This window comes from Meleagris gallopavo, chromosome 17 (assembly GCF_905368555.1).
Source record: "Meleagris gallopavo chromosome 17, MGAL_WU_HG_1.1, whole genome shotgun sequence".
NCBI lineage: Eukaryota > Metazoa > Chordata > Aves > Galliformes > Phasianidae > Meleagris > Meleagris gallopavo.
The window spans coordinates 5346677-5359939 of record NC_139420.1 but is presented as its reverse complement, the minus strand read 5'-3'; the positions used below and the strand labels follow the sequence as shown (position 1 = coordinate 5359939).

The 13263-nt window shown below is 42.0% G+C and overlaps 1 protein-coding gene across 1 annotated transcript; it reads right to left on the bottom strand.

Annotated features, from left to right (window-relative positions):
• Positions 1-4623: 4623 nt before the first annotated feature.
• On the bottom strand, positions 4624-12615 carry ANAPC7 (anaphase promoting complex subunit 7). The gene is made up of 11 exons (XM_003210917.5): positions 12394-12615; positions 11717-11903; positions 10922-11041; positions 10283-10394; positions 9913-10066; positions 9666-9808; positions 9201-9318; positions 8648-8844; positions 7690-7914; positions 7152-7302; positions 4624-6320 (listed from the first exon to the last, which is right to left on the bottom strand). Exons 1-11 carry the CDS (start codon positions 12492-12494, stop codon positions 6131-6133), a joined length of 1698 nt encoding a protein of 565 aa, XP_003210965.2. The 5' UTR covers positions 12495-12615; the 3' UTR covers positions 4624-6130.
• Between the last annotated feature and the right edge of the window lie 648 nt (positions 12616-13263).

Sequence of the window (13263 nt, the reverse complement as noted above, 5' to 3'; positions counted from 1 at the left end):
TTTCCTGTTCACTCTTTTCAGGCAATGGAAGCAGCAAGAACAAACGCTGAAAACAAAGTGCAGCAGAGGAAGGGTTAAACTCCCTTTGCAAAAACTCAAATATTTCCGAGGCTGGAGTGTCACTGGTTGGAAGGTCCTTGAAACTACTTAAAGCCCAACATTGCAATAAGGGCAGTGAACACTTGACAGAATCCTCCAGCCTCACTGAACTGGCTGGATTTCAGCACGGCATCTCCTGCAGGACAGACACAGGTTAGCAGGACTCCCCTTCCTTCCTACACACTAAAAGCTGTTTTAAGGAGCCAAGGAAAGATTACAGACTGTCTCCACAACGTATCTCCTTTCGCAACAATCAGTAACAACACTAGAATCCAGCAGGCACCCAGGTCAGCTAGAATTCATGTTAATACAAAGATTTCAGAGTAATGCCAACCAGATAGGCAGATAGTTCAGCAGAGGAGATAACTGAAGTAGAAGCAGGAAAGCGTGTGTTCTGTGCAAGTTTGTTAGTGACCTGCATTCTAGGTCACACAGGTCTACCAGACTGATGGGGACAGTTCAGTCCATACCAACCCTGCCTCCTTCTCACCTTGATGGACTTCAGCAGGAAACACAAACATTGAGGCTATCTTCAGGTTCTGTCTGACTGCTAGGACCCCAAAGCTGAAAAAGCTCCTCGGTCACACACTGCAGCTATTTGCTGGCTTCCCAGGCTTTACAAACATTTATTTCAGGAACCATATGGACTGCAGCTTACAAACACCAGTATAAAGCAGATTCATATCTGCAGACTGCTGCTCTCACTCTACTGATGTCATCATGCTTCAGTTTCCTGGAAAACTGCTTAGTATTCCAACAAGATGAAGCCAACTTACCAGCTTCAACACATCAAACCCTACTGCATGATAAGGAAGAACACAAAATATTATACAATAAATATTAGTCTAAAAGCAGAACAACAACAACAATCTGTTAAACAGTTCAGGGAGAGGGCTGGCATCTTAATGACCTTTGTAGCAACACACGGGGCAATGTGCCACCCCTCCAGCCAACAGAGGAGCAGGGCTTTTGTGCTGCCAGCTCAACCCAAGCTCTTGGATCAACTGCCAGTGTGAGCATCAGCCCTGTGCCAACAGCTGAACTCTCCCAGCCCGGGGAGCCCAACTGGGAGACGTTCCAAGTCACCAAACCCCCCATGAGCTAAGCAAAGCCTGCTGCTGCTGCCCGCCTGTCAGGCGACTTTGATGTAATTGGACTTTCTGTTCTCTATAAATATTGCAGAAATTTAGATCAAGTCCAAGTCTCAGGATGTGGGCTTTTTTCCCTCCTTTTTCCTCTGGACAAGCACTCTGAGGCTCACTGTGCTCTAAAACACACGGCTGACAGCTGAAAAAAAAAGACAGCTGAAGTGTCCAAAGGCAGATTTCAGAATACAAAGACACTGTTTCCTGTCATGCCACACGCTGGTCCAACACCGTGCAGGCAGGACACAGAGCAGGACTGCCAGTTCAGCAGATGTCATCTGTACTCCCTTAAGAAATGTTTTGCCTGTGAAGGGACAGAGGTAAAAAATTCCATCTTTTTTAAAATCTGTATGCCAGGAACTAAACTGCTATTGTTAGATCCCCAAACCGTTTGCACGCATCTGGATGACAAAAAGAAAGAGGGAAAAGGAAACTGATCTCCAAACTTCTGAAGTCCTTTGCCTCTCCTGGGAGTTGTGACCCTAGGATTTTAGCTGTAAGGAAATCTTTAGGGTTATGTCTGCTATTGTAATTCCATGTTATGCAAGAATATTGTACTAGGTATCTCTTAGACAGGAACTGATTCCTGAACTTCCTTCAGCAATATTCACACTCCTCTCCCATTCAACTTTATCCTCCTAACTGCAGAACTTTTTCCCTTTGCCTTTTGTTTGTTTCTAATGCTACTTCTATTCTGAAAGCCTTTATGTGTTTGCTTTGTGGCCCTGCAAAAGGCACGTTGAGCATGTCGAGGAGGAGGCTGGGAACTGTGATGCTGTGGAACTGCTGTGTTGGAGCTGTGGCTTAAGGCTGTGGTGAAACATCTCAATGAAGAGTAAACTGTTCATGTGGGAAATTTCAATGTAATGATTTCCTGTGTCTGTGTATCAAGTGAAGCTGTTTGGCCAGTCCGTGTTCACCACCGTTGATGCAAAATAGAACAGTCTGTTTTTACTTACTGTCTAGAGCCGTGTGCATGCTTTGCTAACCTTAATGCTAATGGCTGTTTAATGCTCTGTGTGGAATGTGCAGGGGAAGCTTTCACTGTGGTGGGTCACTGACAGATGTTTACATTGCAAAAGCCTCCGCTTAAAACTGCTTCCCTGCTTTGAACCATCTCCCAGGAGAGGCAAAGGACTTCAGAAGTTTGGAGATCAGTTTCCTTTTCCTTCTTTCTCTTTGTCATCCTGTCAAAATATTGATGCGTGCAAACGGTTTGGGGATCTAAAAGTAGCAGTGTAGCTCCTGACATGCAGATTTTAAAGCAGGTTTTGCTAAATAAAAAATACTTCTCGCCTCTGTTCTGGAGGGATCAATTTCTGCATCACTGAGCTCCTGAAAAAGATAGAAGGATCACTACAGAAAACAAAACCAATGAGGAAAACAATCACTCAAAGGAAAATAAAAGCCCTAGTTTATCCACAATAATCTCCATAATCAGCACTAATTTAAGAAGAAAAAGCACTTCAAATAGAACATTTCCTATTGGCTAGTGGTCCTCAGCTCCTTCTATTATCTCTACTTCACAATTCCAGATTCTCAAGATCTAGAAATCAGAATTATACATGCTGTTGGTATTCCAAGTGCTATCAGCACATCACAGAAAGCGTGGCCAAGCCACATGCTACAATATTTACATGTTTGATAGCCACATCATCAATGCACAATGCTTTTAGATTCTGGTAAATTAAGACTTTTAGCCCACACAAGTCTATATAAAGGCCTTAGGTTTGAACAAACTTTGTCCCCTGACATCACTTCTGTATCTTTCTGGTCATAAAGCAAGACAGAATTCAAAACCTGCTGATGACATCTGTGATTTCAAAGTCAAACACAGCTGTCAGGATTTCAAGCACAGTCTCTCTATCCTTACGCAACCCCAGGAACAGCACGTGCTGCAGAATACAACTGGATGTCAGTTGCTTTTTGGTGTCACCTAAGTATTGCTTCACTTCTGGGAGCTCACATCACAGATCTAACAGATGGAATGTCTGTTTTTGGCTTTATTATCTCCTCTTCTAGGGTGCACTATGACTGATGGACAGAATGAGGCCAACTGCTTATTAGGGACTACTTGTTCTGGTCCCTAAACTAGAAAACCAGTAAATGAATTTGAGAGCACAAAATCTATGCAAATCCAGAGATTATATTCTAAAATTAACGCAATTAATGCTCACTGACAGACAAGAATCCCTTTGGATTTCTGAAGCTGGTGCAGAGTATGTTTGTCTATATAATATCAAATGCATTCAGCACATGTAACACTGAAGTTCCTCGGTCCTGTGCAGTACCATTAATAGCGATTATAACAAGCTAGATAACCATAATACAAACAACATTTCTGTAAGTACTTGTAGCAAAAATGCTGAGTCACAGCCTGAAGCAGTGATTGAACAACTGGTGGGAAGGCAGGGCCAACCCAGGGGAGCTCAGGTGCAGGCAATGGATGTGAGTGATAGGAAGGGGTGGAGCCAGGATCCAGCCCTTCCCAGCCCTCGTTTAAAGGCTGGCAGTGGAGGTGAGGGGATCTCTCTGGAGATCCTGCCTACTGGAGGCTCTCCAAAGGTAAGCAGTTTTGCTTTGTTTTTGTATCCATGGCTGCTGCATTTGGGGTTGGTTTTGCTCCCTGTAGCTTAGGGTTGTGCCACCTACCTACTATCACTGTGCTTTCCAACACATGACAATACTGATCTATGTGTTATCTGACTGAAATTTTCACTTTCAGTAAGAAGCAAAGTTCTGAAAAAAAACAAGCAGCAAGGATACAACTCTATTTTGACAGCTCTCTTAAGGTGTTCTTAGGTGTACCTGAGTTTAGTTGCTAAAGTTACGCATAAGCACACTGACATTCTGTGGTTTTGTTTAGTAGCATACTCAGCTTCACTTCATCAGATAATCAGCAGACACACTACAGGATGATTCAGTAAAACTGTGGTTCTCAGGTTTCCTGTTCTATATAAACATCACTTTAGAGAAATGCTTAAGACCAGTGGTTTTTACCTGTAGCTTGTGGTGGATTTAAAGGAATATCACAATGAAATGGCTGAACAGCTCATAAACTGTGCACCATGTACCTCATTCATTTCTCTTGTCAAATATTAGTTGCTTTAATACTGAAGTGACATCTAGAAAGCTGCTGACCCTACCTACCTTTCAGACACAGAATACAATCTGATGAAAGCTTGAGCCTGAGGGGGAAAAAGAGTTTCAATTTGCTTGTAAATCTGTATTTTTTTTCTGTTACAAAAAAATAGGCAATGAGCTGAAAGCTGTTCACTGCTTCACACAGCAAGGCCATTAACAGTTAGATTCCTCCTTTCTAAAAAAGGTTCTGTTTCCTCATACACCAGAATGCAATTAGCAGAATGTTCACTGTAACTGAAATGAAGCTGTTCAGTGTATTTATTTAATTACAGAGCAGTCACAGCTCATGCCAATTCAACCACCAAGATAGCAGCACTTGCTTTTCTGTTCCTCCCACAGAATCTTCAATTAAGCATGACTCCATATAATACTTCAGAAAGTCTAAAGCCCCCAGGATTCCAGAGAGAACAGATACTCAGCTCTTCTGCTTGTTTTTAAATGGCTAAAATATTAACATTCCTTTGCAAGGATGTGACATAGCAAAATACTTCAAAAATAGTTTCTAAGAGAAGTAATCTATGTAGTGCATTTTTGTAATTTCTATAACGTGACAGAAGAAGAGCTTTTACCCTTTTTGGCATTGTACTCCTACAGTTAGGGGATGCTTGTTCTCTGTGTCAGGTATTTGTACAAAATAGGTATTCCTCTGTTAGCTGCTACTCTGAACTGCTTTTTAGCCCCGTGTTAAGGTCTGTCTGCTCCAGCATAACTGTGGGAACAGATTAAATATGAAAGAAATTGAAATGGCAATATAAAAAGATATTTCAGGAAACAGAATGGTAAGAAACATAACAGCACAAAGTAATTCCTCCTCCTACACATCAAGCCCACAGATCTGAAACAGTTTCTAGATTACACAAAGATCACCCTCAAAGAGATGATGCTGAAGTGATAACATGAATTCAAATATTACCTGACAAAAAATATATAAACATGGCAAAAACAAGGTGATACGTATTGGTACAATTTAACATTTGTACAGAAAAGTGGAACAGGATGAATTCTTATACATCCTGTATGCAGAACATGAAGTGCTTTGAGTCACTGCTGTAAAACCCTTACGTAATACACTGAAGTAAACTGCATTTAAAATGTTTATGTACAGGCAGATTACAAGGCTTAGTAAGGACTGGTCTGATTCTGTACACATAGAAATCAATCGGCTACAAAAGTGTCCCCTAGCTCAAAGCTGCCTTCTTTATACCACATGCAATGCCTTGCAAAAAGACAGTAATTAAACCAACACAGCAAGAGAAAAGTGTTGCTTTCAGCCACAGCCGAGTGACTCCTCAAAACTTCAGCAGGAGTGTGAGCCCAAATCACAGCGTACGAACAAGGGAAGAAGACCTTTTTCACCAAGGCATACCAAAATACTATTTACAAATTGATAAAGCACGCTTAGCCCTGAATGCAACTTAGACAGCTTTCACCAAAAACAACAGGCTTCTAGGAACTTCAGATTCTAATGCTTTTGGTTTTAGTAGGTTGAGGTTTTTTTCTTTTTAAATGAAAGATGCAAATGACTTCCACTGCAGTTAATTCCTTACACCTAATAAATAAGAAGCATCAAGAATCTTCATGGCATTGAGATGCATAGACGGAAACCATTTAATAGTTCTATTAAATTAAAAAAAGATAAAAAAGAAAAAGTCTTCTGTTCCTGCAAATATCAGAGTTCAGAAGGGAATGGCCCTGATGGTACCACGTTCATGTGCCAAATTGACCATTGGGAAGAGCAGCCATCACTGCATGCCAAACCACTGCTCCTGATCTGCCCACTGGGCTGCCTCGCTGTCACTGCCTTCCAAGTCCCCCTCTTCTCCACTTCCCTCCATATCATCCACATCTTCTTCCTGGGTTGCATCTGTTGGACTTTCCTCTTTTTCCATTTTCTGCATTCCTTCTAGTGACTTCTGATCATTTGGATCCAAGCTGAGGGAAAGAGAAGAAAAGCAAGTATTGCCTTGAGACTTATTTTTCTTTTATTTGTGACGTTACCATAAAAACAGATCACTTTTTCTGCACTTCCTGTTTAGCACCACCAAGAATTTCAGCCTGGTAGGCACTTCACCTGACAGTAACACCAGGTATTACACTCTCATATAAAAGCATTTGGAGCCTCAAGAGTGCACTTTTCTAAACACCACACTCCTAAAGAAAAGTTAGTCAGCTCCTCCGCACAACACTAATCATAAAGCAATGAGAAAGTAATAAAAATGTCAATAACTATGATTAAACACATCACATACAAGGAAAAAACAGCTGACCTGTTTATATTATGTGCTTGCTGTGGGTATGAAGGGCTAGACTTAAAGTAAATTTAACTGCCTGAAATCAAAAAATAGTAACGCTTAACATAACTTCAGAAGGTAACATTAAGGTTCTTTATTACCTATTTAAATTTACACAGTAGCTCCTGTTTATACATCATCTTCTGCTCTAACGGAACAGCTCCCATGAAGCCTGCCTATATAATTACTAATTATAAATACATCCATACCTCAATCACTTCAGCAGCCAAAGAACTCCATGCCCAGCGATGTCTGCAATGAACACAATCCCTAAGTTTTGCACTCCTCAGCACGAAGCCCTGTACCAACTAATTCATTATCAGAACATGATGTACACGTTTGCCTGCTTTGAGGAAGCATGATGTGAAGCTACCTCTGCTGCACACCCTAATCAACTGGTGGCCCGACACTCAACTTTTTACTTGGTCAATTATTCATTTCTATGCACTACAGCCTCGGCTCTGTGGCTTACCTGAGGGCAATACTGTACTGGTCCATTGCTTCCTGGTACTCATTGACAGCTACGAGGAAGTCTCCCAGAATTCGATGCAGAACACAGTCGCTCTGATTAGCCAGTGCATTCCTCAGCAAAGCAATTCCATCTTCATACTTTTGCTCTCTACCTGTTAATTTGCAAAACAAATTTTAATTAATAGCTTAAGTAAAGCAGTAAGCAGATTGTACACTAAGGGCTATCACAACACAAAAGCATTTCTTCCCTCAGAAGGCAGGAAGGATGGCAGTAATACACTTTTTGTAAGCAGTGACTGCTACACACATTAACACACATACTTTGAAGGCAAAACGTTTTGTATGCAATGGTTTAAAGTGCTGCCATAACGTCAGTTGCTAGGTACAATTAATTCCTGTGCTTTTTCCTTCCAAACAGAACTGACAAATCCCTGTGGTGCAACACCCCTGTCATATTATTTGCACTGATGAGGCTGCAGAACACTCCTGTATATGACGGAGTGCGTTATAAGAAAGTTGACATGAAAAAAGGAACTTACTTAGAAGTTCTGCTTTCTTTACCACAGCTTTAATGTAATCAGGTCTTTGTGTCAGTGCTTTGTCCAGTAATGTTTTTGCTTTCTCCTGTGTGACTGGATCTTCAAGGCAGACTGTTGCTAACAGAGTGAGCGTCTGTGCATTTGCTCCCAGAGTTTTATACACATTATTTGCCATAACCATAGCTTCCCGGATACTGTTAGATGCTAGGTAACATTCAATGAGACCTGATAATAAAGAAGAAAAGCATTTCAGTTTCATTTGGTACTGCAGTCAATCGCCTCTCCTCAATTATTAGCACTTGGTCATCATGCAAAACACACAACAGTGGATCAAGAGGACTGCAGTGTAGTTCTCCATTGGCAAACTACATACCACAGTGAACATCCAGATGTAACTGCTGCCAACAGTTGAAATATTCTAGAAGCAATTCTTAAGACTGCCAATAAACAGTCATCCATTTGGAACCACTATCATCCATTTTTATTTAATACTGTGTATCTTCTGGAGTGTTTTATTTTGCTAAGAGAAATTAATATAACTTTTAACTCTATAAGAAAATGCATATTCCCCCAAACACATGAGCATTTCTCCTTAACTAATTACCATCTAAACTGTTCCTACTTAGGAGACAGTATGACAAAATGAGGCTCCTGGTACCACTAACCATACATTGAGTGTCATCATCCAAAACTGATCTGCTCAGAACACCCAAGTCTGTTTACATTCAGATTAAGCCACTTAAAAGCAAACAACTTTTTTGAAAATAATTCTTATAAATGCATGCATCCTCTAGTATCTCTTGTCTGACTACTTCTATCAGCACTGTGGGTTTTTTGGGTAATAATAACTTATGTGTTAGAAAGTCAACAGTGGAAAAAAGGTTTTCTATTATCTTTCTTAATAATAAGAGCCATTAGTGCTGCACCAATGCAGTCTGAGTAGCTTTGTTTCACTCACCCTCATAGCAATCCAACCTGCAAGGCGCGAGGCGTATTGCTTCACGGAAGTGTATGATTGCTTCCTGTACTCGGCCCATGTTCCTGAGGGCAGCTCCCTTCAGCAACAGAGCCTGAACGCTGTTGCTATTAAGCTGGATAGCTTTGGCTCCTAAATATAAGGCACGGGAGTATCGTTTACTATAAAAACTATGACACCTATGGAAAGACAAGATGGATTGTAAACACGTACTGCCTGTGTACATTCACAGAGACTCAAAAGAGAGAGGGAAGAAACAGGTTACAAGTAACTGCTGAATCTTCTGTATTTTAAGTTAGAAATAAATGTTGGTGTAAAAACAAAGAAACCCATTAACCATCACAGCTATTTAGTACATCACTGCAAAGGTTTAGTAACTCAAACCAGTTTAGGCTTAAAGAAACCAACCAAAATAAGTACTCGTGAGTAGTTAAAGTTACCTCCAAAACAGGACAAAAAAGCTGATTTCACTCTATCAGCTGTAATCAACCTCACTCAGCAAATCAAGGGTAAGAAAGGAAAGAGAGCATCTTACCCTGACACCACCCAGGGTTCTGCATGTTGATCTGAAATATTGAAGAGACGGCAGCCTAAGTTTTCTACATCCTCCAGTCGACCTTCCCGTGCCAACAAATAGCCGTACACATCCATTCCTGCAGTGAAAACATTGAAGGTCAATCATCAAGAAATAGAAAGCTCATTCACTACAATAAATTCAAACTTCCTAACTAAACTATTCCTAATTTATGCTTCTTAGGCAAACCACATAAGTGGATGTGTCACCTTCTAGATATCTGCCACTTTAAACAACTTGCAGTGCAATCACTTAGTTTAATCTGCATAACTACCAGCAACTGGTAAGTGTACAGTTTCTGAATGTAAACTCTGAATTGAAAGACAGATACAACTACATTCAATAGTACGCTCAATATTTGTTTGCTACTCAAACTTAATTTACCAGATCATTATCTAGGTAAACGTTCCTTTACGATTTACTCACCTTTTATTAGGTAAGGATCCAGCATTTGAGCTTGTTCAAATTTTAGAATAGAGTTTTTATTATCTCCAGCTCTGAAATACAGGTCTGCTAAGCTCCCCAGTAGATCTACATTATCCCTCAGCAATGACTTTTTCTCTAAAGAGCTTTAAGAGAAATAAATTGCTATTATTTATGCGTAATGATATTAAAATAACATTAAAGAAATATTTTATGGCATTTGATTACATCATGCTCTTTCAATTCTTACCAAATTGTATTGATTGCTCTAGTGTTATCTCCAGTGTGCACAAAAGCATATGCCTTGATCCACACTGAAAGCCAGTCCAAGTTTGGAATGCTCTGAATGATATTTATTGTCATGGAGGCCACTTCTGCACCTTTCACCGACAGCGAGAGCAAACCTGTTCAGAGAGGTATTCAAAATAATAAAAACCATTTTCAATCATCATTACTACAAATTATCTGAAGACTAGGAATCACAAACAAGCAGTTTGCCATGAATTTATCATTTGCATTAAATATTACGTAGAGATGGCAGTCAATTACCCAGTCCCAAACATGCTTCAAATTATAATGCTTCTTAGAACTGACGTACCTAACAGTGTGGAGAAACCTACCTAGTATGGCATCAAGTGCTAATGGGCACTGCCTCAGTACTTCCTTGTAGCTCGTAACAGATGAGCGTTCTTGACCTGCTTTCTTGTATAGATTTGCCAGCATCATATTGATCTGCAAGTATTAGAAAGGAGTTCTCGTTAAGATAAGGTGACAACTTTGTCCTCCCTCCAGCACGCTGTCTCCCTCCCTTCTGTTCTGAGTAGTTCTTCTGAGATCACTATAACCTACCATGGATTATAAAATTAATATTGATTCTTGAGTCCAAATATAAAATTTACATTTTTTCATTTACATAGTACACGTGGAAATCTCAGCACTGTGACATCCAAAAATGGGCAAGTGTCTTAAGTATGACGAGAAGAACCTGTACAACCGCTGCATTAACTTTCTTTCAGTTCATTCCTTTATATCAGTGGAAGCTCTCAAGAGAAGGAAGGCATGGAATGTTTCTGTTTAGCTTCTAAATAGTAACAACTGATAAAAGAACAGGAATGATTCAAGCTCTGTGCAGTCCAACTAGTTGGGTCCCGCCACAAGATTTTATTATTCTAGTGTGTACAGATTAAAAGTTTGCTTTCCTCAACCTTTTTTTCTACCTTCTGAGCAAGTGCGAGTGATAAACATCTGCCAGAACAAACCTTTGGGGTCCTCTGTCTGGAAGGAATCCCATCCAGAATGGCAATGGCATCTTTATCTTGCTTCAGCATCGTGTAACATTCAGCCATTTTATATTTTACTTCAATTTCAGATGGTAAACACTGAAATAAAATGTAATATTAAAGGACAACTGTAGTGGAAATGTTATGTCACAGACTGAAACAGTGATTGAACAAATGGGGGGAGGACAGGGCCAACCCAGGGGAGCTCAGGTGCAGGCAATGGATGTGAGTGATTGGAAGGGGTGGAGCCAGGATCCAGCCATTCCCAGCCCTCATTTAAGGCTTGGCAGTGGAGGTGAGGGGTTCTCTCTGGAGATCCTGCCTGCTGGAGGCCCTCCAAAGGTAAGTGGATTTCTTCCTTCGTTTCTGTATCCACAGCTGCTGCATTAGGGCTTGTTTTCATTTGCTGCAGCCAAGGATTGTGCCACCCTGCTATTATTACTGTACTTTCCACTACGTTATAGCATTACAGCATTGCAACATATCATCTTAGTAACATTAAAAAAACAAAAAAAAAACAAAAAAAAACCAAAACATGGATAAGGTCTCCTCATTGAATGTTTTGTGTAAGTTAAAAATTTCTAGTGCAAGAAAGGTAAAAATGCAACCTACTGCTGGCTCACATTGCTCATCTCTTCCAAAACCATGAATTATACATATTAGAAAAAACGGCAGCCCACAGTCTAATGCTACAATATTGAATCTTCAACATTCACCAAAGCAGAGGGGGATACACAATCGTTTCATGCAGCACACCGCTCAGTTTTTAAATACCTGGCTCTGGGGAGCTGATGCAGCATTCCCAGTAGAAGGCCTTACTTTTGAGGTTTTACTCAATGCTTTCTTCTGCTGCAAAGCCATTGTATACTTGCTGACAGCGTTTCTATATTCTTTATCGTGGAAAAGAGAGTCTGCGTGGTATACGAGGAGTTGGTACTTCTGAGATGGTGAAAACAGCTCCCTAGAAAAGATGCAGACAGCCTGAGATCAGCTAACAGCCTCAGAACCAAGGACAGACCCGAAGTTATTCATCCAGCTTCAACTTTGAGCTGTTGCTGCTGCTTTCTACACGGGTAGAAAGGGCACAGCTCCTCACAGAGCTGCATTTTGCTGTGTTGAAATGCGAGGATTTTGAAATGGGACCGTGGTTCTAACCAGACCTCACAAAACTACCCGAAACGATCCAGGAAAGCCCTGAAAAACAACGGGAACCGCGAGAATGAGAGGAAGAGCTGTGATGTGCGCTGGGCACCCGTGGTAAGAAAGGAGGAAATCGCTGTATCTCCACTGGCGAAGCCCATGAAAGGGCCGCAGACCCGTGCTGCTGCCGCCCAACCGCGGGCAGAGGCGGGCTGACAGAACACAGCTTCATCCCTACAGGGCCCTGAGCAACGGTAGCGCAGCGGCCTTTTCCTTCCCGGTCCCGTCAGCGCGGCGGGAGGGCCACTCACGGGTTGTTGCCGCTCATCGTTAGGAGAAGCCCGCTGAGGAGCCGCACGTTCGAGTGGAGCCCGGCGGAGGCCATCTCCCGTACATGCTCCACCACGCTCATGCCGGCGGCGCAGAAAGGACAGGATAGAAGGAACAACGCGGCGCACGACGGGACGCCCGCCGTCGCTCCAAAATGGCGCCAAGGCGGGGGCCTCGCGCTGCTGCCTACAGGCGCCCGCGCAGTGCCTTAACGCCGCCCCCACGCGGGACAGGCGCACGGCGGGCAGCCCCAGGCGCCCAGCGAGGCCCCCGATTGTTCCGCGCACGCGCAGTGGCGCTTTTTTCAGCGGCGCTGTGAGGTGTTGGTGTTTGTGTGTGGGAGCAGGGAGCCGTCGCTGCTGGGTGTGTCCCGTCCCTGCCCAGCATCATATATATATATATATTTTTTTTTTTTTTAATTTGAAGACTTAGACGTTGTGTCTGCACAGCTCTTGAGCCTGGACGCTTTTCTCTACAGATGTCACTGTCTGATGGCTGCAGCAGTGATGTGAGGTGGCAAAGCTCGTGCCTATAAGACAGCTGAGGAAGAGGACCTCAAAACCTATGCTGCTGCTGGCCCGCAGTCAGGGAAAGTACCTGACTGGTGCTGCTGTAAACTATGAAGCACACAGTACCTCTGTAGGAGAGTTAATCCTGCGCAGCAATGAGATAAAACAGTCGTGTTGGGATTTTTTCTTTCAGTGAAGTACCACAAAAAAGCATGTTAGTGCTGTGTGGTGATGGTGAAAGTATTGCCACGAAGGAGACAAAATGAGCTCGGAGCAGCAGATCCTCAAAACAAACATTGATCAATATCATATCATGATGGCCTCTTCATCAAAACTTCGTTT

Excerpts from the sequence above, each read along its gene's own strand:
- ANAPC7 (XM_003210917.5), bottom strand. The coding sequence starts at position 12,494 with ATGAGCGTGGTGGAGCATGTACGGGAGATGGCCTCCGCCGGGCTCCAC. Across the intron at positions 10,067-10,282 it reads AGCACTTGATGCCATACTAG|GTTTGCTCTCGCTGTCGGTG; the intron begins GTAGGTTTCTCC and ends CTCTCTGAACAG. Across the intron at positions 7,915-8,647 it reads CAGGTTGGATTGCTATGAGG|GTCTCATTGAATGTTACCTA; the intron begins GTGAGTGAAACA and ends CTTTATTATCAG.